This window comes from Cervus elaphus, chromosome 7 (genome assembly GCF_910594005.1).
Source record: "Cervus elaphus chromosome 7, mCerEla1.1, whole genome shotgun sequence".
NCBI lineage: Eukaryota > Metazoa > Chordata > Mammalia > Artiodactyla > Cervidae > Cervus > Cervus elaphus.
Window position 1 is genome coordinate 13746377 of NC_057821.1, and position 24116 is coordinate 13770492.

The window sequence follows — 24116 nt, forward strand, 5'->3', positions numbered from 1 at the left end:
TGACTAACCTAGACAGCATATTAAAAAGCAGAGACATTACTTTGCCAACAAAGGTCCGGATAGTCAAGGCTATGGTTTTTTCATTAGTCATATATGGATGTGAGAGTTGGATTATAAAGCTGAGCACTGAAGAATTGATGCTTTTGAACTTTGGTGTCGGAGAAGACTCTTGAGAGTCCCTTGGGCTGCACGGAGATCCAACCAGTCCATCCTGAAGGAGATCAGTCCTGAATATTCATTGAAAGGACTAATGTTGAAGCTGAAACTCCAATACTTTGGCCACCTGACGTGAAGAACTGACTCATTGGAAAAGACCCTGGTGCTGGGAAAGATTGAAGGCAGGAGGAGAAGGGGATGACAGAGGATGAGACAGTTGGATGGAATCACCGACTCAATGGACATGAGTAAACTCCGGGAGTTGGTGATGGACAGGGAGGCCTGGCATGCTGCAGTCCATGGGGTCGCAAAGAGTTGGACACGACTGAGTAACTGAACTAAACTCAGTGATGTCATCCATCTTCTAACAAACTTAGTTGTTTCTACGTTTTTGTTCTATTACAAACAATAATAATGTCAATACATCTTCATTGAATATCTTTGTTCAGGTCTTGTTTGCACATGTTCAAGAGTTTCCCAGGGGATGGCTGAGAGAAGTACTATATCAATCTTTTATTGGGTACTAACTGCAAAGCCTTCCAAACAGTGGTTATATCAATTTATAATTTTTTACATAAGTAAATGAGAGTTTCCATGTCTTCAAATCTTCCATTATGTGAAGAATGTCAGGTTTTTAATGGTTGTCAGTATGTTGGGTGTGAAATTGTGTTTTGATTTATTTTACATTACCCCAAACATTGCTGAGGCTGTGCTTTTCTTTTTTTTTTTTTTAATTTGGGTGTGACACGTGGGATCATAGCCCTCAGCCCCTGCACTCAAAGAGTGGAGGTTTTTCTTTTTTTTTATCGAAGGATAATTGCTTTACAGAATTTTGCTGTTTTCTGTCAAACCTCAGCATGTGTCAGCCATAGGTATACATATATCCTGTCCCTTTTGAAACTCCCTCCCGTCTCCCTCCCCATCCCACCCCTCTAGGTTGGTACAGAGCCCCTGTTTGAGTTTCCTGAGCCACACAGCAAATTCCCGTTGGCTATCTATTTTACATATGGTGATGTGAGTTTCCCTGTTACTCTTCCCATACATCTCACCCTCTCCTCCCCTCTCCCCATGTCCATAAGTCTGTTCTCTAGAAAGAGTGGAGTTGTAACCACTGGACCTCCAGGGATGTCCTGAGATGGTGCGTGCTTAATGGATGTTTAGATCTCTCCTTGTGGAATTGGCTGTTTCTATCCTTTACCTAGCTTTCTTTCAGGTTGCTTGATGACATCTTACTGAATTGTTGAGAGTTTAAATAATGTTTTCCAGCTGTTCATCTTTTGTTCCTGCCTATTGTGTCCTGAATTTTCAGTTGGTATTGGTGTCTTTAGTCATGTGGAAGTTTTACATTTAATGATGTATGTGAGATACAAATGGCAATCTAGCCTCAATTTAGCCACCTCCAGTGACTAGAATCTTTGTGCTTTTTGTATTTAGGAAACACTTTTCCTACTCTCGTGTTGTGAAGATATTCTCCTACATTATTTACTTTAAATGCTGAAATATATAAAAATGAGTAACGAATGATACTAATAAGTAATAAGATAAACGAATTATTGTAAAATGAACACCTGTGTAACTTTTGCACAAATTAAGACATAGAGCATTATCCGCACCTTGCAATCTCCATGCATTTCTCTTCCCAATTTTAACTTCTTTTTCTTCCAGTGGTTACCATTTTCTTGACAGTTATGATATTCCATTCCATGTCTTTCTTTATAGTTTTACCCCCATCTTCTATATTTTCTTTAAATGTTTTGCTGTTTTGTTTTAACCATTTAAGTTTTAATGTATCTGGAATTACTTGTATCTGTGTATAATGTAAGGGCTTCCCCAGTGGCTCAGCAGTAGAGAATCTGCCTGTGATGCAGGAGCTGCAGGAGATGTGGGAGCAATCCCTGGGGAAGATCCCCTGGAGGAGGGCATGGCATCCCATTCCCATGTTTCTGCCTGGAGAATCCAGGGGCCTGGTGACCTATAGTCCATAGGGTCGCAAGGAGTTGGACATGAAGGAAGCAACTTGGCATACATGCACATATAATGTGAACTAGGAATCTAATTTTGTCTTTTCCATATAGTTAGCCAGTTGTCCCAGAACTGTATTTAGTCGTCCATTCTTTGCTCACAAATTTGTATTATGTATCAGGTTTCCAGACTCTTTTATCTATCCCACTGGTCTACTTATTTGTTTTTTGCATTCACACCATACTACATTAATTTCTGTTGCTTTTTACTAAATCAACATTTAGTATGCTAATTCCCTTTCAGTGCTTTTCTTCAAAATTACATTGATTGTTTCTGGTTAAATGGTCTTCCAAATTAATTTTAAGACTAGTTTGTTAGGTATCATAAAAAAAGCCTTGTTGAGATTTTGATTGGAAATTTCATTGAATGTATACATTAATTTATAGAAAATTGCCATTTTTATATTATTGAATTTCCCAATCCATGAACATGGTGTATTTCTCCATTTATTTATTTATTTTGTATGCTGAAAGTAAATTTTCTAATTTTCTCCAAAAAGATCTTGTACATCTTTTGTTAAACTCTAGATATCTTAACATTGTTACTGTTTATTGTAGCATATGCTGTCATTTTAGAAATTACATTTTTAGATTGCTGGATGGCTTGTAGAGAAATGATATTAATATTTAAATACATACAGCCAAAACCTTACTGAATTGTTCACTTTTATTAGTTATAAAACTCTGTCTTTATATATTCTTGAATTTTTAAAATGTGGCCAACCATTCCATCTGTGATTATGCCACTTTTGTTTTTTATTTACAATTCTTGTACCTTTTGTTTACTTTCCTTATATTGTTCTGTGATCTCCAGGTCCAGGTTGAATAGAAGTGGGTGGTGATAGTGACGAAATTATCTTGTCCTTGGTTTCAAAGTGGTATTTTCTACAATTTCATTTTTAAGTATGAGGTTTGCTGTAGATTTTTGGTAGATACTCAGTATCATGGTAAAGATTTTCTCTTCTAGTCTTAGTTTACTAAGGGTTCTTAATATTATTCAGTGTTGACTGTCATTTATACTTTTAACTTTCTTTAAAAAAAGTGTAAATCATGAGATTTTAAAAGAAGAAAGGAACATTTCTAAGCTTTGAACTCTTTTGATTACAGGTTCTTATTGAGAGTGAGCAGATGAGGAAAGAAGCTGATGACTCTGGTCCACTCACTGAACTGGAGCACTGGAAACGCATGTCAGCCAAGTTCAATTATATCATCGAACAGATTAAAGGGCCAAGTTGTAAGGCGGTTATAAATGTGCTCAATGTTGCACGCTCCAAACTCTTAAAGGTAAAGGCCTTGTGTTTTAAAGTTAGGTATCCTTCAAAACAAACAACTGGGAAATTACCTGTCTTGAATTGCTTCTTTGCATCAGCTACTTGGCACCATGTATTTAGAAATGCTAAACTTTGAGTAGGGCTTTCTCTAAGCCATAATTACTTCCAGAAGAGGAAGAGGAAGTATAACAGTGAAGATTTATTTCTCAGTATTTCACATACCAACTTTAATAATACTAGTATAGGGTGATTGCCATTTATTTTTAAATGGTTTTTGAAACTGTAAATCATTACCAGCTCATTGAAATAGAGAACTGCACAGAAAGTCAAAAGCAAAAATGTCCTCTACCATACCTCTCATTCCCGCTGTTCTCCCTCTTTTCCTGGAGGTCATATTTATTAACAGTTTTGCTTAATTCTTTTCAGGTCCTTTTCTGTTTCTTCCTTTAACACACACACACACATACACACACACACATTGGTTTTGTGTTTCTAATTTTTAAAAATTACACAGTGTCATACTCTATTTTTCTTTAAATCCCTCTTCCCCCAGAAGCATATCTCAAAGACTTATGCCTGTAAAATCAAGCTGTGTAGTTTTCTAGAACATTAATGCACCAGGTTCTGGCTAATCATTTTCCTGTTTTTAAACAAGAAATGGTTTCTTTTCTTTTTTTTTTCAACAATCTCGAGGTAAAATTCATATGCTATTCATCTCTCCCATTTAAGGAGCAAAATTCAGTGGCTTTTAGTATTATCACAGAATTGTGCAACCATCAATTTTAGAATTGATTTTAGAAAAATCAATTTTTCCATCACTTCAAAAAGAAACCCCTGTACCTTTTAGCTATCACTTCCCATCTCTACCTATCTCCTTCCCCTCATGCTAGTCCTAAGTAACCACCAGTCCACTTTTTATGTCTGTAGATTTGCATGTTTGGACATTTCATATAAATGGAATCATATTGTGTGTGGTCTTTTGTTACTGGTTTCTTTCACCTGGCATAATGTTTTCTAGGTTTATCCATGTTGTAGCATGTATCAGTACTTATTCTTTTTCAGAGTTGAATAATATTCCATTTTATAGATGATACCACAATTTGTTGTCAGTTTTTGAATATTTGCATTGTTTCATCTTTTGGCTACTATGAATAATGCTGCTGTGAGCATTTTTATCCGGGTTCTTGTGTGGACAGTTTCTTGTATATGCCTAAGAGTGGGATTTCTGGGTCAAATGCTAATTCTGTGTTTAATTTTTTGAGGAAATTTTTTCCCTGTCTATATGTTCACAAACATTACTACAGTTAAAGCTTCTGTACACCTACAAACAAGTATTTTCCTGGGGTACATACTCTACAACTTTGTTAGTATTTATTATCAGTTAAAAATTTTTTTTTTTTGCCAGTCTGACATATGGAAAATGGCTAGTCATATTTTGGTTTTTGGTTGTTAATAGTGAAGTTGAGTATCTTTTAAAGTTTACTGGCTCCCTGCACTTGTTCTCTTGAGAAATATTAGTTTATGTCTTTCTCTCATTGAAAAAATTTCAGATATAAGTTTGTAGATATTGCTGGTTTGTACTGATTCTGATAGTTCTTTATTACTATGGCTGTTTATTAGTTGTTATGTATATTGCATGAGGTAATTCGCCATGGTCCCTGAGCATCTCTGTACATTATTGCTGAATATGAGAAGTTCATTTTGCTGATAGGGATATTTTCTTGGAATAATGTGTTCTTTTAATAACTTGACCCATTCTTGAAGACTCAGAATAATGTAAAGTTACAAATAACTAACCTAGAGAAAGTACTCCAGGTAGAAGCACATCTGGCTGAAGCCTGTAGACAGAGTATTAATTACAAAAGTAATGAGACTTAAGTCACTTAAGATATTTATAGTAACTGTAAGTCTTAAATTGAGTTAGACAAGGCTGTGGTCCTGTGATCAGATTGGCTAGTTTTCTGTGATTATGGTTTCAGTGTGTCTGCCCTCTGATGCCCTCTCGCAACACTTACCGTCTTACTTGGGTTTCTCTTACCTTGGACGTGGGGTGTCTCTTCACGGCTGCTCCAGCAAAGCACAGCCACTGCTCCTTACCTTGGACGAGGGGTATCTACTCACGGCCGCCCCTCCTGACCTTGAGTAGCTCCTCTCGGCCCTCCTGTGCCTGCGCGGCCGCCGCTCCTTGGACTGAGCCATGCTGTGTGGGGCCACCCAAGACGGTCGGGTCATGGTGGAGAGGTCTGACAGAATGTGGTCCACTGGAGAAGGGAATGGCAAACCACTTCAGTATTCTCACCTTGAGAACCCCATGAACAGTATGAAAAGGCAAAATGATAGGATACTGAAAGAGGAACTCCCCAGGTCAGTAGGTGCCCAATATGCTACTGGAGATCAGTGGAGAAATAACTCCAGAAAGAATGAAGGGTTGGAGCCAAAGCAAAAACAATACCCAGTTGTGAATGTGACTGGTGATAGAAACAAGGTCTGATGCTGTAAAGAACAATATTGCATAGGAACCTGGAATGTTAGGTCCATGAATCAAGGCAAATTGGAAGTGGTCAAGCAGGAGATGGTAAGAGTGAACGTCGACATTCTAGGAAGCAGCCAACTAAAATGGACTGGAATGGGTGAATTTAACTCAGATGACCATTATATCTACTACTGTGGGCAGGAATCACTTAGAAGAAATGGAGTACCCATCATGGTCAACAAAAGAGTCCAAAATGCAGTACTTGGATGCAGTCTCAAAAACGACAGAATGATCTCTGTTCGTTTCCAAGGCAAACCATTCAGTATCATGGTAATCCAAGCCTATGCCCCAACCAGTAATGCTGAAGAAGCTGAACAGTTCTATGAAGACCTACAAGACCTTTTAGAACTAACACCCCAAAAGATGTCCTTTTCATTATAGGGGACTGGGATGCAAAAGTAGGAAGTCAAGAAACACCTGGAGTAACAGGCAAATTTGGCCTTGGAGTAGGGAATGAAGCAGGGCAAAGGCTAAAAGTTTTGCCAAGAGAACACACTGGTCGTAGCAAACACCCTCTTCCAACAACACAAGAGAAGACTCTACACATGGACATCACCAGATGGTCAACACTGAAATCAGTTTGATTAAATTCTTTGCAGCCAAAGATGGAGAAGCTCTATACAGTCAGCAAAAACAAGACCGGGAGCTGACTGTGGCTCAGATCATGAACCTCCTTATTGCCAAATTCAGACTGAAATTGAAGAAAGTAGGCAAAACCACTAGACCATTCAGGTATGACCTAAATCAAATCCCTTATGATTGTACAGTGGAAATGAGAAATAGATTTAAAGGACTAGATCTGATAGAGTGCCTGATGAACTATGGACGGAGGTTCGTGACATTGTACAGGAGACAGGGATCAAGACCATCCCCATGGAAAAGAAATTCAAAAAAGCAAAATGGGTGTCTGAGGAGGCCTTACAAATAGCTGTGAAACGAAGAGAAGCGAAAAGTGAACGAGAAAAGGAAAGATAACCCATTTGAATGCAGAGTTCCAAAGAATAGCAAGGAGAGATAAGAAAGCCTTCCTCAGCAATCAATGCAAAGAAATAGAGGAAAACAATAGAATGGGAAAGACTAGAGATCTCTTCAAGAAAATTAGAGATACCAAGGGAACATTTCATGCAAAGATGGGCTTGATAAAGGACAGAAATGGTATGGACCTAACAGGAGCAGAAGATATTAAGAAGAGGTGGCAAGAATACACAGAAGAACTGTACAAAAAAGATCTTCATGACCCAGATAATCATCTAGAGCCAGACATTCTGGAATGTGAAGTCAAGTGGGTCTTAGAAAGCATCACTATGAACAAAGCTAGTGGAGGTGATGGAATTCCAGTTGAGCTATTTCAAATCCTGAAAGATGATGCTGTGCAAGTGCTGCACTCAGTATGCCAGCAAATTTGGAAAACTCAGCAGTGGCCACAGGACTGGAAAAGGTCAGTTTTCATTCCAATCCCTAAGAAAGGCAATCCCAAAGAATGCTCAAACTACTGCACAATTGCACTCATCTCAAATGCTAGTAAAGTAATGCTCAAAATTCTCCAAGCTAGGCTTCAGCAATACGTGAACCATGAACTTCCAGATATTCAAGCTGGTTTTAGAAAAGGCAGAGATCAAATTGCCAATATCCGCTGGATCATCGAAAAAGCAAGAGAGTTCCAGAAAAATATCTATTTTTGCTTTATTGACTATGCCAAAGCCTTTGACTGTGTGGATCACAATAAACTGTGGAAAATTCTGAAAGAGATGGGAATACCAGACCACCTGACCTGCCTCTCGAGAAACCTGTATGCAGGTCAGGAAGCAACAGTTAGAACTGGACATGGAACAACAGACTGGTTCCAAATAGGAAAAGGAGTATGTCAAGGCTGTATATTGTCACCCTGCTTATTTAACTTCTATGCAGAGTACATCATGAGAAACGCTGGGCTGGAAGAAGCACAAACTGGAATCAAGATTGCTGGGAGAAATATCAGTAACCTGAGATATGCAGATGACACCATCCTTGTGGCAGAAAGTGAAGAGGAACTAAAAAGCCTCTTGATGAAAGTGAAAGAGGAGAGTGAAAAAGTTGGCTTAAAGCTCAACATTCAGAAAACTAATGATTATGGCATCTGGTCCCATCACTTCATGGGAAATAGATGGGGAAACAGTGGAAACAGTGTCAGACTTTAATTTTTGGGGCTCCAAAATCACTGCAGATGGTGATTGCAGCCATGAAATTAAAAGACGCTTACTTCTTGGAAGGAAAGTTATGACCAACCTAGATAGCATATTAAAAAGTAGAGACATTACTTTGCCAGCAAAGGTCCATCTAGTCAAGGCTATGGTTTTTCCATTGGTCATGTATGGATGTGAGAGTTGGACTGTGAAGAAAGCTGAGCGCCGAAGAATTGATGCTTTTGAACTGTGGTGTTGGAGAAGACTTTTGAGAGTCCCTTGGACTACAAGGAGATCCAACCAGTCCATCCTAAAGGAGATCAGTCCTGGGTGTTGACTGGAAGGACTGATGTTGAAGCTGAAACTCCAATACTTTGGCCACCTCATGCAAAGAGCTGACTCATTGGAAAAGACCCTGATGTTGGGAGGGATTGGGGGCGGGAGGAGAAGGGGACGACAGAGGATGAGATGGCTGGATGGCATCACCGATCAGTGGACATGAGTTTGAGTAAACTCCGGGAGTTGGTGATGGACAGGGAGGCCTGGCGTGCTGTGATTCATGGGGTCGGAAAGAGTCGGACACGACTGAGCAACTGAACTGATAAGTCTTAAATAACATGAGAAAAAGGTATGTTAATCACATTTAAATATCTGCTATCTTAGTATATGTATGGCCAGGGAAGACAGCTTGAATTTCTTGGTTAAATCTTAGCACTTAGATAGACCTTACTGGTTTATTTGGATGTTTCACAGGACTCAAACTTTCTTTTCTTAGAATTGGCGTGATTTGGATGCAAGAATCACAGATACAGCTAATGAATCAAAAGATAATGTCAGATATTTGTACACTCTAGAAAAAGTATGTCAACCTCTCTATAACTATGATCTAGTAAGTATACTTTTTAAAGTGTAGTTTTAAAAGTTAGTGTGTTTACTGTGGGAAAAGGAGAGGGTGGGATGAACTGAGAGAGTAGCATTGAAACATATACATTACCATATGTAAAATAGATAGTTGGTGGGAGCTTGCTATGTGACAGACACTGGGAGCTCAAACCCGGTGCTCTGTGACAACCTGGAAGGGTAGGATGGGGTGGGAGACGGGAGGGAGGCACCAAAGGGAGGAGACATAGGTTTGCCTAGGGCTGATACATGTTGATGTATGGCAGAAACAACACAATATTGTAAAGCAATTATTGTCTAATTAAAAGAAATAAATTTTAAAAATTAGCATGTTTAAAACCAATATGTGTATATTGGGAAAAATGTATACTGCAGAAAAGTTATTTAAAAGATGTCTTTTCCTTTTATATGTCTGTAATGAATCATAAACTATATTTATTATTTTAACCTACATTTAAATATGTGGTATTATCATAACTGTGACCTCATTTGTACATTGAGCAAGACAAATATATTAATTGTTCATTGCTTATAACAAATTACACCATAACTGAGTGACTTAAAAGAATAAGTGTTTATTTTATCACAGTTTTTGCAGGTCAGGAATTCAGGCACAATGTAGCTGACTGCCTTGGCTTCAAGGTCACTCATGAGGCTGCAGAGAAGCTGTGGGTTGGGGATGTGGTCCCTTCTGAAGGGAAGACTGATTGGAGAGGGTCTATTTCTATTGCACATCACATGGACCTAATGCACAGAACAACTCGCTTACCCTAGAGTGAGCAAGAAAGGATGCTCAACCAGCATTACCCTAATAATACTAAAGCCAGATAAGGACACCTCAAAAAAATAAAATTACAGGTCAATATCCCTGATGAATATAGATGTAAAAATTCTCAACAACACAGTAGCAAGCCAAATTCCACAGCACATTAAAAGAATCACACACTGTGACCAAGGGGGATTTATTTCTGGAATGCACAGATGGCTCAACATAAGCCAGTCAATGAACGTGACATCTCACGTTAGCAGAATGAAAGATAAAAATCATGTTATTATCAATAGATGCAGAAAAAGTGTTTGACAAAATACTATAAAAATTCTCCTTAAATTGGGTGTAGTAGGAATGTACCTCAACATAATAAGAGAATATATATCCTTTAAAAGTTGTATAAAAATAAAAATAAAAATAAGCATACTGAAAGAGAATATATATGAATATTATAATGTTCTGTGTACTTTTCTATATATTTAAAACTTTTCACTATAAAAAGTAAACTTTGAAGAAAATAACAATGATTTTTTTTTTGTTACCAAGACCTCAGAGTCTTAAGGTATACTAATTTCAACAACATGATTCAAAAGACTTGTTTAAAACTATATAATTTTCAAATCATTTAGTTTTGGTTTTACTTCTTTTCATCCTAGTAATTTAAAAAATTTTGTTCAGTGAGGATGAGGGATGATGTTATTTCTCAGTTTAGTCCACTTTTTCTTATTTTCCTTGATCACTGATAATGACATTCAAGTGATTTGATTCTCCCCAAGAGTAGAAATGTTAAGCAGATGGGTGACCCACCCTTCACTTTCACACATAAGATCATATGGAAATTGTATAAAATAGAGGAAAAAAAAACTTTGTTCAGTTGCTCTAGCCGTGAATGTACTTCACTGTTATTGTTATTTTGTTATTATTGAACTTCTGACACTCTTTGATGTAGGAATATTTTGAACATTATCTTTTAAAATTAGTGAAGTACTATTAGTATTAGGTCTTATAATTTCTTCCCCCTCGTAAGCCATTTCTGTGGTTTTAAAAATTCTTTTTTTCCCCTCATTTTCTTTATTCTCATTAAAAGCAGTCGCTGTTAAGTTTATAACTGCCAGTTGAACGGGAAAAGTGGAAGACTCATGCTTCTGCTTCTTATTGATAAAATTTTATGAATTTTGTGTTTCATGTTTCATGTTTTCATCCTGGTATTGTGCTATAGGCATGTCTACTTTTATCTATTTTATGTATAAAATGTCTAAACTCTATGTATAGTTGAGAACTGTGCACTCAAGGAGCTATTATTATAAATAATAATGTTTAAAATTCAGATGAAGGGCATTTTCCTGGTGGGCCCATTTATCCCCAGGCCTTTTTCATTCTTTATAAGGTTGCCTTACTGAGGCTGGAAGGAATTCTAGGTATATTTTCATTAGCATCTTGTTGATCTACAGATAACAATGTAATATCAAAAGTGATGATACTAATTTTCATAAGCCACAAAAAATTGATTTAATTATGTCATGGTTGCACCTCATACCTAAGACATGTAGTACCCTCATTGGTGGTGGTTTTTCCTGATTTTATGAATTCCACCACCATTAAAAACATCTTTTTATATATTTTAAATTGTCCTAGTAATTAAAAGGCAAACTACTGGAGTTGAGGAATACCACTGACCTTAACTATTCTTCCATAGTGATTTGCATCAAGGTTAAAGACAGGATCTCAAAATCTCAGGCACATAGCTATGCTTATATTATAGCTGTGGGACTTGGACAATGTACTTCTCCACATTTCTATTTTCTGATTTGCAAAATGGGAATACTTAATACTTTATAGATTCTGACTCATTTTTTTCACATTTTAACATCTCTGTACTCAGAGTACATTTTATAGTCCGTCAGGTTTTGTGAATCATTGTGAACACAACACCATCCGAGAGTATTAGTTCTTTCCTGGGAGGGTAGTGTTTGTTTTGGTTTTGGTACCGTTGGTGTGAATTCAGATGGCAGTGAGTGAGCACCAGCTTGTGGTACAAAATCTCAGAAGAGTTTATTTTCCATCTCCCAAAGAGCAGGATTGGGGCAGTAGGCTTTGCTCCTATCTTTCTTCATGGCTCGTTAATTTCATGCATAGCTTGGTGGCTTAGTTTTTTGTGGGAGTTAGACTCCCTGTCTTGAGCATCCCACCCCGCTTTCTTTAGTTCAGTCCAGTTGCTCAGTCGTGTCCAACTCTTTGTGACCCCATGAACTGCAGCACACCTGGCTTCCCTGTCCATCACCAACTCCAGGAGCTTGCTCAAACTCGTGTCCATCAAGTTGGTGATGCCATCCAACCATCTCATCCTCTGTCATCCCCGTCTCCTCCCGCCTTCAGTCTTTCGCAGCATCAGGGTCTTTTCCAATGAGTCAGTTCTTTGCATCAGGTGGCCAAAGTACTGGAGTTTCAGTCCTTCCAATGAATATTCAGGACTAATTTCCTTTAGGATTGACTGGTTTGATCTCCTTGCAGTCCAAGGGACTCTCAAGAGTCTTCTCCGACACCACAGTTCAAAAGCATGATTTCTTCGGCACTCAGCTTTCTTTATGGTCCAACTCTCAGGTACATGACTAGTGGAAAAGCCATAGCTTTGACTAGATGGACCTTTGTCAGCAAAGTAATGTCTCTGCTTTTTAATAGGCTGTCTAGGTTGGTCAGAGCTTTTCTTCCAAGGAGCAGGTGTCTTAATTGCATGACTGCAGTCATTATCTGCAGTGATTTTGGAGCCCAAAAGAATAAAGTCTGCCACTGTTTCCATTGTTTCCCTGTCTATTTGCCATGAAGTGATGGGACTGGATGCCTTGATCTTAATTTTCTGAATGTTGAGTTTTAAGCCAGCTTTTTCACTCTCCTCTTTCACTTTCATCAAGAGGCTCTTTAGTTCTTCGCTTTCTGCCATAAGGGTGGTGTCAACTGTGTATCTAAGGTTATTGATATTGCTCCTGGCAGTCTTGATTCCAGCTTGTGCTTCATCCAGCCTGGCATTTTGTATGATGTATCTGCATATAAGTTAAATAAGCAGGGTGACAATATACAGCCTTGACATACTCCTTTCCTGATTTGGAACCAGTCTGTTGATCCATGTCCAGTTCTAACTGTTGCTTCCTGACCTGCATACAGGTTTCTCAAGAGGCAGGTCAGGTGGTTCTAACTGCTGTCTCTTGACCCGCATACAGATTTCTCAGGAGAGAGGTAAGGTGGTTTGGTATTCCCATCTCTTTCAGAATTTTCCACAGTTTGTTGTGATCCACACAGTGAAAGGCTTTGGTCTAATCAATAAAGCAGTGGTAGATGTTTTTCTGGAACTCTCTTGCTTTTTCTCCCCCTTTCTTAGTAGCACCTAAAGCAGCGGTGCAGTCTTAGGATCAGTGATGTTTTAGATCTGGTGAAATCACACCTGCCCTAAAGGGCCATTGTCAGCATACATTTAGATAATACCTGAAGCTCTTTGCTCTAGTGCCTGGTGCATAGTAACCTTTCAATATATGTTACCAATAGTTTGGTATCTCATGCACTTACTCTGCTCTGATCCATGCCATTCTTGTTTCAGTTTGTTTGCGTCTCTCCCACCCTGCCTTGACCTCCTCCGGGATAGTTTCCTTATATTTGGAATTCTGTCAGTACTCCTAGGCTTGCTGATAGGCAAATTGAGTCGAATAACCAATAACCAACTTTTAAACCATACATTAGTCATTTTATCCCTCAAGATATCAGTTTCTTCATCTTTAAAAAGAACAACTTGAGCTGTTAATCCTTAAATAACTTTCACTTTGAAAATCTTTAAACAACAACAAAAAAAATTGTTTTTTTAGGCCATGTCATATGGCTTGCAGGATCTTAGTTCCCTAACCAGGGATTGAACCCGGGACCCCTGCAGTGGAAGTGCCAAGCCTTAACCACTGGACCGCCAGGAAATTCGCATAAATAAAACTTGAAGTTTACATGTACAGAAAAGGTGCAATGATAGTACAGAATTCTCCTTGCCTAATTTCTCCTGTTAACATCTTGCATTACCTTGGCACATTTGTCAAAACTGATGTCTCTTTTTCAGTGTCCTGTCAAGGATACCACTTGGCATTTAGTAAGATGTTACACTATTTTATGTAAGTTTAGAGTTTTGAATATTATAGCTTTCTGGTTATTAAAAATATGGACATATGGTGGAATTCACTTGCTGTATTTCAACTTTAGGTTTCCATGGCACATGGAATACAAAATTTGATAAATGCCATCAGAATGATTCACAGTGTGTCCAGATACTATAATACTTCTGAGAGAATGACCTCATTGTTTATCAAGGTAAGTTTCACGGAAAGAAGCCACACATGTAACCCTGTGAAAAAGTTAGCAGTGCTTTCTGCATGAGTCAAAGAAGGGAAAAGGGAAATTCTGGATTTTCATACTTTGTGGACAGGAAAGGAAAGATGTTGCTTGGAGTCAGTTGTACTTAATTGAAGGGGGACTTTTCTGCTTGTCAGAGGTGAGTGCCCAAGACTTGTTTAAATGTATCTGATGATTTTCTAATTTATTTATTCCAAATAGTTTTGCATAAGAGGTAAAAATTGGGTGTATTGTTAATAATGCTTCTTAACTACTTCTTTGTACCCTGTGGTTTGTGTAAAATCTTATCATGTAGTGTCATTTGGTTAATTATTTTAAATAATTGGAAAAATTATCCAAGAAACCCATGAATAGAATTTACTTGTAAATAATTCAAGCAGAACATAACAGTCACATTTCAACCTTTGTTTTTTAAATAAAAGGATAGGTTTAATCATTCATTATCTATTTCACAAACATGGCAAGAACCTTAGGATGCTTCCCTGTTGATTATCTTCCTCCTTGCTACATGTTCCACATGGAGATTGCTAGTTCCATGTTACTACTATTTTTTCAGTATTATAAGTCAACAGGTGTTCAGACTGAAATCTAAGTATTGCTAGTTTCTTTGATCTGTGTTGTGATTTCCACATCTTCCTTTGTCTTGGATTTATTATTTCTTTTGCTGAAAAAAATTCTTAAGTAATTTTTCCAGAGAGGGTTTCTGTGGTGAGCCCCTTAAATTCCTGCATGTCTGAAAATTGCTTCGTTTTGTCCTACCACTCAAATGTTAGTTTGGGATTCTTAAGTTCAATATAATTTTTTCCTGGAACTTCGAAGATGCCATTGTGTACTATGTTGTTGTATCTTACTGTTCTTCCTTTGTAGGAAACCTATTTTATTCTCATAGGAGGATTTTAGGATTTTTTTCTTTATTCTTGAACTTCTAAAATTTCAAAGTAATGCTCTTTTTACATTTATCTTGTTCTATACTTGCTGAGTTTGTTTTACTTTAAAAAGACTGTTGTCTCTCTTCATTTTGGGGAACTTTTCCTCTTTACTTCTGATTATATCCACCTATTCAACTTATTCCCTTTTCTTAAATCTAAAATCTATATTCTTTAATTATTATCTTTTTGGTCTATCTTTGTCCTTTGACCTTTCTGCTCACTTACTGTCTCTTCATTTATATCCCAATTACTGGTCAATACAATTTTCAGTTACCAAGTTCTTTTGTTGTTTTCTTTTCATGATGTAAAAATCCTCTCACATCTTTCTCATGAACTAATTTAGTTAATAAAAGCTATTTTAAAAGATTTCACACATATCTTTTCTATATTTTCTCTCTTTGTTGAATTTAATGCTTCTGTCACCATGTTTGTTTTCTCCAGTTGCCTGATGATTCTTGGTTGTCTGCACGTCTTTGTATTTGAGATTCCTGATTTGCCTCTGGGTTTTGTTTGTTTTGTCTGTCTCTTGTGAGTAAGGGGCATAGCTTACTGTTGGAAGGGAGCGGGAATAGCTTTCTCTCTGATACGTCCTCTTGTGGGTGCAGTAGCTGCTTGGGTCACAGCTCTCTGAGGCTGTGGGCTCCTTACTGGCTTGTCCTTTCAGAGTAATCATTGTTGCATGCTGGGCAAGCTGCTCCAAATTCAGTGTTCAGGGTTGCCGCTAAGGGTCACCTCACATTGTCTCCTGTCTTAAAAAAGTTCCTTAGCTGTTTCACCTTCAAGTAACCTTCTCCAGAAGGTTACTGGCTTTCTTTAGTCCTTTTTTCCCCTTTAGATTTGATTCCGTATTTTAGGAGTCCTCCAAAACTTCTGTACGTCAGTCTGCCATCTTGATCTAACTTCCTGACCATTTAAATGGCTATCTTGTTTGTTTTTTTTTCCCTTCACTATTTTGGGGATGTGAGAGGTGGTTAGCTTAATATTTAGTTTACATGTGAAGGATAGTGAAGAATCGTAGTTGGACTGGATTAAGTCCTAATTAGAAGAGAAATAGACAAGGGGAAAATATAGTTGACTTTGAAACGGTTAGCCCCAGTGATGCTGAGTTAAATGAAGTAGGTAAATGTGACTTTGGGTCTTCTTTGTTTTGACTGAAATGTGTATTTCTCTGTTTTTTTTTTTATATTCTGTAATTAATTAACTTTATGTTTGCTATTTGTCATGTTTTTGATTTAGAACATGTTTATGCTTAAAAAATACTTGTTTTATTTCTTTCTCTACCTGTAGTTATTTTGGACTTATGTTTATTTTAGGTAACCAACCAGATGGTGACAGCGTGTAAAGCATATATTACTGAAGGGGGAACCGTTCATGTGTGGGATCAGGAAACACCAGTGGTACTAAAGAAAATTCAGGTTTGTACAAGTATGTTTATTTCCTTAAAGCTTTTACCATCTGGCTCAATTCTGTTTACTTTTTTCATTGATAAAGTGTGCTAACTTTGAAAAAAGTATTGTACAGAGTAGCATGAGCATATCAAAAGAACTTCATTAAAATTAGCCGCTTCCCTTTATGTTTAATGCTCCTGGTAGGGCACCATTTAAGCCTCACTTCTCCATGGCTGCCTGTATCAGATACCTCTCGCCTACTCTTACATATGCTCTGACCACTCCTCTTATTCCATCCCCGGTTAAATTTCATTTTCTTGCCTTTTTCATTGGCTGGGACTGTCATACGTCCTTAAGTAGATCTCGTGATAGTTGGCATCTTATTCTGATCTTCTTTTGGAAGAAAATGCTTCTGACATTTCCCCGTTTGGTTTGACGCTTTAATACATTATTGATTAGATCCCAGGAAGTTTTACTCCTAGTTTTGGTTTCTAGGAGATATTATTAAAAGTTATGAATGGGTTTTGAAAAAAGTTTTTATGCACTTATTCATCGAGGAGTTTATAAAATTTTTCTCCTTAATCTGTTAACATAGTAGATGACATTTTTGAAAAAGTTTTTATTGTAAGATGCTCTTTACAATATTGTGCTGGTTTCTGCCATACATCAACATGAATTGGTCACAGGTATACATATGTCCCCTCCCTCTTGAACCTCCTTCCCATCTCCCAACCCATCCCACCCCTCTAGGTTATCATAGAGCACTGGATTGAGCTCCTTGTGTATTTGAGTCAGTCCTAAAGAAGGGGATGAACCTAGAGCCTATTGTACAGAGTGAAGTAAGTTAGAAAGAGAAAGACAAATATTATATATCAACACATGTGTATGGAATCTAGAAAGATGGTACCGATGAACCTATTTGCAGGGCAGCAATGGAGACACAGACATAGAGAACAGACAAGTGGACACAGTGTGGGAGGGAGAGGGTGGGACGAATTGAGAGAGTAGCTTCAGTTCAATTCAGTCGCTTGGTCATGTCGAACTCTTTGCGACTCCAAGGACTGCAGCATGCCAAGCCTCCCTGTCCATCACCAACTCCTGGAGTTTACTCAAACTCATGTCCATTGAGTCAGTGATGCCATCCAACCATCTCATCCTCTTTCATCACTTTCTCCTCCTGCCTTCAATCTTTCCCAGCATCAGGGTCTTTTCCAAGGAGTCAGTTCTTTTCATCAGGTGGCCAAAGTATTGGAGTGTAGCTTAGATGACATTTTTAGATTATCTGAAATGAAACTATTCTGATATCCCTAAGGTTAACTCAACTTATGGTGTAATTATCTTTTTAAAGACATTCTTAAATTCACTTTGCTACACTTTTCTGTAGGACCTTTTGCAACTATACTCATGAGAGAGATAGCTTGTAAATTTTCTTTTCTCACAGTATCCTTGTCAGTGTTTCTGGCACTAAGGTCTCAGAATGAATATGACTGAAGGAGGGGAAGAAAGAACTCCCATCTTTTCCAGTCCCTGGAGTAGTCTGTAGAAAATCAAAGCGATCAGTTATTTTGAAAGTCTGAAAGAAATTACCATACCAGGAAGTCTCCATCTGGAAGTGGTTGTTGCTTTCTTCATGTGCTGGATCCTGGGCTTTGTAGAGTTAAGGCAGGAGGCTGAGACTGGGAGGCAGAGCAAGAAAGGATGCTCAATGCCCTCCACCTAGGACGTGAACTGCTATGTTCGCAGGGTTGGTCCTGAGCACTGCCATCACCACACTCTGACCTCTTCAACCAGAGGATAAGAAAGAGGGGTCAGAGGAAACAGAAGATGAGGAATTGCAATTAGGATAGTTTCTTTTCCTGAAAACACTTAAACCCAAAGACTGGAAGAACCAGAATCATTATGCTTTTTTTGAACAGAGACAGACCAAAGCTGCACGTAAAGCAGCGGTTTTAAAACAGTACCCGAAGAGCTGGTGAGCCATTTAAAGAAGGAGATAATGACAACTTCACTTGCATAAATAGAGCTTATGAAATCTCTGATTCAGTGAAAAGAGGAGAAATTAAGAGCATAATTCTTGCTTTTGATAATTCAGTTCCTTCTAGAAGTGAAACAATGGATAGTTTCTTCTAAGTGTTTTCCCAAGTGTTTGAAATGTATTCCAGGTGGTAAAAAAGAAAATGTAAACTTAATGATATGAATTCATCCTTTTTTCTGGAGGCATTTTATTCCTGCTGGTATAATTTTTATTCTTGGAGAGAGTTTTCTTATTTAAGTGAAGGGGAAAAAAGCAGAATGTCATGATAAGAGGAGAGAGATTGAAAAGCAGAACAGACCAACAAAAGCACAAAGAAAAAAGAAGAAATGAATGGAAGGTCAGTTGCTAATGCATATAACTGTGATGCAAGAAGAAAAATGGAAGGAAAAATGGAGAAGAAAGAAGCTAAAGAAAGTAGAGATGAGCTTGATTAGGAGCTGTTTGGGTAACTAAGGAGAAAGAAGAGGAAGTTTGACAAAATTACTGGCAAAGAAGAAAAAAGATATCCAGGAAAAAAAAGCCATTAAGAGGGAAAGGCAATATCAAATCATTATGTTTTACATCTGAAACTAATATAATGTTGTGTGTGCATGCTAAGTTGCTCAGTCATGTCCAACTCTTTGCAACCCTGTGGACCGTAGGCCACCAGGCTCCTCTGTCCGTGGGATTCTCCAGGCAAGGATACTGGAGTGGGTTGCCATACCCTCCTCCAGGGGATCTTCCAAACCCAGGGATGGGACCCATGTCTCTTTATGTCTACTGTATTGGCAGGTGGGTTCTTTACCACTAGCGCCGCCTGATGTAATGTTATATGTCAAGTATATCTCCATAAGAAAAGGGAAAGGTAGCAAAAACTTCAAAATTCACGGAAGACCTGGAATCACATTTCTGATGATGAGATGAAGCCAATTAAAGTAAGGGAAGAAGTGGAAAAACTTGATGATACCCTTGAACTTGCAAGCTTACTGTACTTAAGTGAAAAACTCACATCACCTACAAAAGAAATTGAAGGTGGAAATGGCAGTAAAAATTGGCCAGAAGAGAATTGATCTGTGATTGCTAATTAAATCTGTGAGCCTCTTCCTTGCTGGGACAAATTCAAGATGGGAAGTTATTGCCAATTACATGAATGTGTATTCTACTTCTGGGAGTCAAGAAAACTGCCAAAGATTTCATTGGCAAAGAAGAGTCTCTAAAAACTTGGCCATAATCGAAAAGATGGCATGCTGTATGGAGAGAAGCCTCAAATTGTCAGTACCTTGAAGTGCTGAAGTTTCTGTTGGCACCTTCGGAACAATGAAAATCCACGTGCAGATTTCACGTCTTGACAACAGAAGAACAGAAGCTTTTGAAACAAGCTTTGAAAATGTATTTATTGGGTAGTAAATACACCTGAAAGATGGGGGAAAATAGCAGAAGCAGAATCTGGCACTACAAAAAGGACTACCAAAATGACATATGAAACTTGCTAAGATGGTGAAAGCAAAAAAAGTTGCCTGAGAACAAGTGCTGAATTCAGATAGAGCTGTGAAATGACATAATGACAGACTGTTGTATGTGCATTTAAAAAATAAAACTACAAGTTGAGTTGAGATCAGCTCAGTCACTCAGTCATGTCCAACTCTTTTCGACCCCATGTACTGCAGCACGCCATGCTTCCCTGTCCATCACCAACTCTCAGAGCTTACTCAGACTCATGTCCATCAAGTCGGCGATGCCATCCAACCATCTTATCCTCTGTCGTCCCCTTCTCTTCCTGCCTTCAATCTTTACCAGCATCAGGGTCTTTTCCAGTGAGTCAATTCTTCACATCAGGTGGCCAAAGTATTAGAGTTTCAGCTTCAGCATCAGTCCTTCCAATGAATATTCAGGACGATTTCCTTTAGGATGAATTACTTGGATCTCCTTGCAGTCCAAGGGACTCTCAAGAGTCTTCTCTGACACCACAGTTCAAAAGCACTAATTCTTCAGCACTCAGCTTTCTTTATAATCAAACTCTTACATCCATACATGACTTCTGGAAAAACCATAGCTTTGACTAGACAGACTTTTGTTGGCAAAATAATGTCTCTGCTTTTTAATATGCTGTCTAGGTTGGTCAGAGCTTTTCTACCAAGGAGCAAGCATCTTTTAATTTCATGACTGCAGTCACAATCTTTAGTGATTTTGGAGCCCAAGAAAATAAAGTCTGTCACTGTTTCCATTGCTTCCCCATCTATTTGCCATGAAGTGATGGGATCAGATGCCATGATCTTAGTTTTCTGAATGTTGAGTTTTAAGCCAACTTTTTCACTCTCGTCTTTCACTTTCATCAAGAGGCTCTGGTTCCTCTTAGCTTTCTGTCATAAGGGTGGTGTCATCTGTGTATCTAAGGTTATTGATATTTCTCCTGGCAATCTTGATTCCAGCTTGTGCTTTATCCAGCCTGGCATTTCTCATGATGTACTCTGCGTATAAGTTAAATAAGCAGGGTGACAATATACAGCCTTGACATACTCCTTTCCCAATTTGGAACCAGTCTGTTGTTCCATGCCCAGTTCTAACTGTTGCTTCTTGACCTGCTTACAGATTTCTCAGGAGACGGGTCAGGTGGTCTGGTATTCCCATGTCTTGAAGAATTTTCAGTTTGTTGTGATCCACACAGTCAAAGGCTTTGGCATAGTCAATAAAGCAGAAGTAGATGTTTTTCTGGAACTCTCTTGCTTTTTTGATGATCCAACGGATGTTGGCAATTTGATCTCTGGTTCCTCTGCCTTTTCTAAATCCAGCTTGAGCATCTGGAATTTCACAGTTCACATGTTGTTGAAGCCTCGCTTGGAGAATTTTAAGCATTACTTTGCTAGCGTGTGAGATGAGTGCAATTGTCTGGTGGTTTGAGCATTCCTTGGCATTGCCTTTCTTTGGGATTGGAATAAAAACCGACCTTTTCCAGTCCTGTGGCTGCTGCTGAGTATGATACAAACTATACACTGCTGAGTACTATAAAACTGCAAGTACTATACAAAAAAAAATCTGGGTAGAACTCATGTAACTCATTGAGCTTGAGTTTTTTCTGGAAAGATTTAAACATTATTGTTTCCTTTTCTTATCATTAAAATTTAAAAAGTTGTGATAAAATATACACAACATAAAATTTACCATTTTAACTGTTTTAAAATGTGTGGTTCAGTGGCATTAAGCACATTCACAATATTGTGTAACGATTACCACTATCAATTTCTGGAATGTTTTCATCTCCACAGACTGAGACTCTATATCCATTAAACAACAACTTATTCCCTGTCTCCAAGCCCCTGGTCATCTCTGTTCTACTTTCTGTCTCCATGTATTTGTCTATTCTAGGTGTTTTGTGTAGGTGGAATCAGGCAGTATTTGTCCTTCAGTGCTGGCCTCTTTTTTAACACACATAATGTTTTCAAAGTTCATATTGTGGCATGTATTAGAATTTCATTCTTTCTTATGTCTGAGTAATATTCAATTGTGTGGACATACCACATTTTGTTTATCCATTCATCTTTTGATAGACATTTGGGTTGTTACCACTTTCTGACTATTGTGAATAATGCAGATATGAACACTGTTGTGTAATGATCTCTTTGAGTCTCTTTATTTTGAGTATATACCTAAAAATGAAATTGCTGGATCATATGGCAATTCTATACTTAACTTTTTGCACAACCATTACGCTGTTTTCCATAGCTGCTGTTCCCTTTTTTGTTCTCACCAGCAATACATAAGAGTTCCAGTTTCTCCACATCCACACCAGTGCTTGTTATTTTTTCTTTTTTCTTTTTTGGTAATAGCTATCCTAATGCCTGTGAAATGTTATGTCATTGTGTTTTGATTTGCATTTCCCTCATGTCTAGTAATAGTTGAGCATATTTTCAAATACATATTGGCAATTTGTATATCTTCCTTGGAGAAATATCTTTCAAATTCTTTACTCACTTTTGAACTGAGTTGTTCTGCTTTTGTTGAGTTGTAAGAGTTCTTTATATATTCTAGATATTAGTCCCTGGCATATATTTTTTAAAAATACATAGTTTCATTTTTTTATTTTTTATTTTTTTATTTTTTTTTTTATTAGTTGGAGGCTAATTACTTCACAACATTTCAGTGGGTTTTGTCATACATTGAGTTTCATTTTTTTAAAAACTAATTTTTTGACTTTTGTTTATTCTTGAATCACTTTGGTAAGTTTATATTTTTGAGGAATTTATTCAATTTTTCTAAAATTTGTAAATTATTAGCATAATGTTGATAATATTATCTTATTAATCTTTGCATTATTATATAACATGTCCCCTTATTCATTAACAGTATCACTTATCTTCTTCCATTGTTTTCTTAATCATTCTTGCTCACTCAATCCTCAGATTCAAAACAACCCATACTCTTCCTGGAAGTTTAATCATTTCTGTTGTTGTTGTTGTTGTTATTTTTTGGATTCCATGTTGCCCTCTAGAATTTCCCCAGTGTTAATTTTGGGAGTGGGAGGCAGAGATCATTCCCTCCAAGTTGACCTATTAGCAGGAGCCAGAACTCTTGGCATAGAACTTAGCAATTTATTCTCATAATTCTTTTAATATCCTTCAGGTCACTAGCTATTTACTTACTGAATTAGAAATGAAAGTTTGGTTTTCTGAATTCTAGTTTAACCCAATTTCTATCACATCTGAAATCTTTTCAGGAAACTTTTACTGTATCGTTTTGGGGAATAATTTTCAAATGGGTTGGAAGAAGAAATGGAAAGAATTCTTATTCAGGACCTTAACTGTCCAACATGAAGGAATTGATTAGTAGAGAAGAAATAGTATAAAGTAATTTCTATTAGATGGCATATTTCAGGAGGATAAGGATCTTATCTGTATTCCTAGCATCTCAAGGAATTCAAGTGAAAAATTATCAGTAACCTTGAAGACAGTAAGATTTTGTTTTAGACATTGAGATGGGGGACTATCTGTTACAGTTAGAAGTAGTATGTGACTAGTTATAGAAACCTGAATGTTTATAGGAATCACCTGAGAAACTGGTTGAACATATGGATTTCTATGCCTCACTCACAGAAATTCTGATTTAGTGCCTGAGGTAGACAGAATAAAGATGTCCTCATCCTAATCCCTGGAATTTGTTACATTAAATGTCAAGGGGGAATTCAGATTGTAGGAGGAATTAAGGATGGGAAGGTTATCCTGGATTATCTAAGTGGGCCCAATGTAGTCACATAGGTCCTTCTAGAGTCAAGAGAGAGATGGAAGAGTCAGAACCAGGGAGCTGACAGTATGTTAGAGATTTGACTGGACATTGGTGGCTTTGAAAAAGTTGAACATTTTTTAAAAGATGGTTTGGTTTGTTTGACATGACAGTGTATTCCTACTGGAGACTGGTGGGTAACACTGTCCTCTCTTTTTGCCTGATTGAACTGCCCAGTGGTATCCCAGTTCATTGATCAGTTGTGTCCGACTCTTTGCAACCCCATGAACCGCAGCACGCCAGGCCTCCCTGTCGATCACCAATGACCGGAGTCTACCCAAACCCATGTCCATTGAGTCGGTGATGTAGTCCAACCATC

The 24116-nt window shown here is 37.8% G+C and overlaps 1 protein-coding gene and 1 pseudogene across 2 annotated transcripts in view; both read left to right on the plus strand.

The window, feature by feature from the left end:
- Positions 1-24116, plus strand: part of DNAH8 (dynein axonemal heavy chain 8) — a 311786-nt gene that overhangs the window by 13824 nt on the left and 273846 nt on the right. For both annotated transcript variants that reach the window (XM_043907360.1, XM_043907362.1), the window contains 4 exons: positions 3285-3461; positions 8919-9032; positions 14043-14150; positions 16435-16536. In XM_043907360.1, the coding sequence (XP_043763295.1) occupies positions 3285-3461; positions 8919-9032; positions 14043-14150; positions 16435-16536 (501 nt within the window). The remainder of the gene's footprint in view (positions 1-3284; positions 3462-8918; positions 9033-14042; positions 14151-16434; positions 16537-24116) is intronic.
- On the plus strand, positions 16694-20080 carry LOC122697692 (annotated as a pseudogene).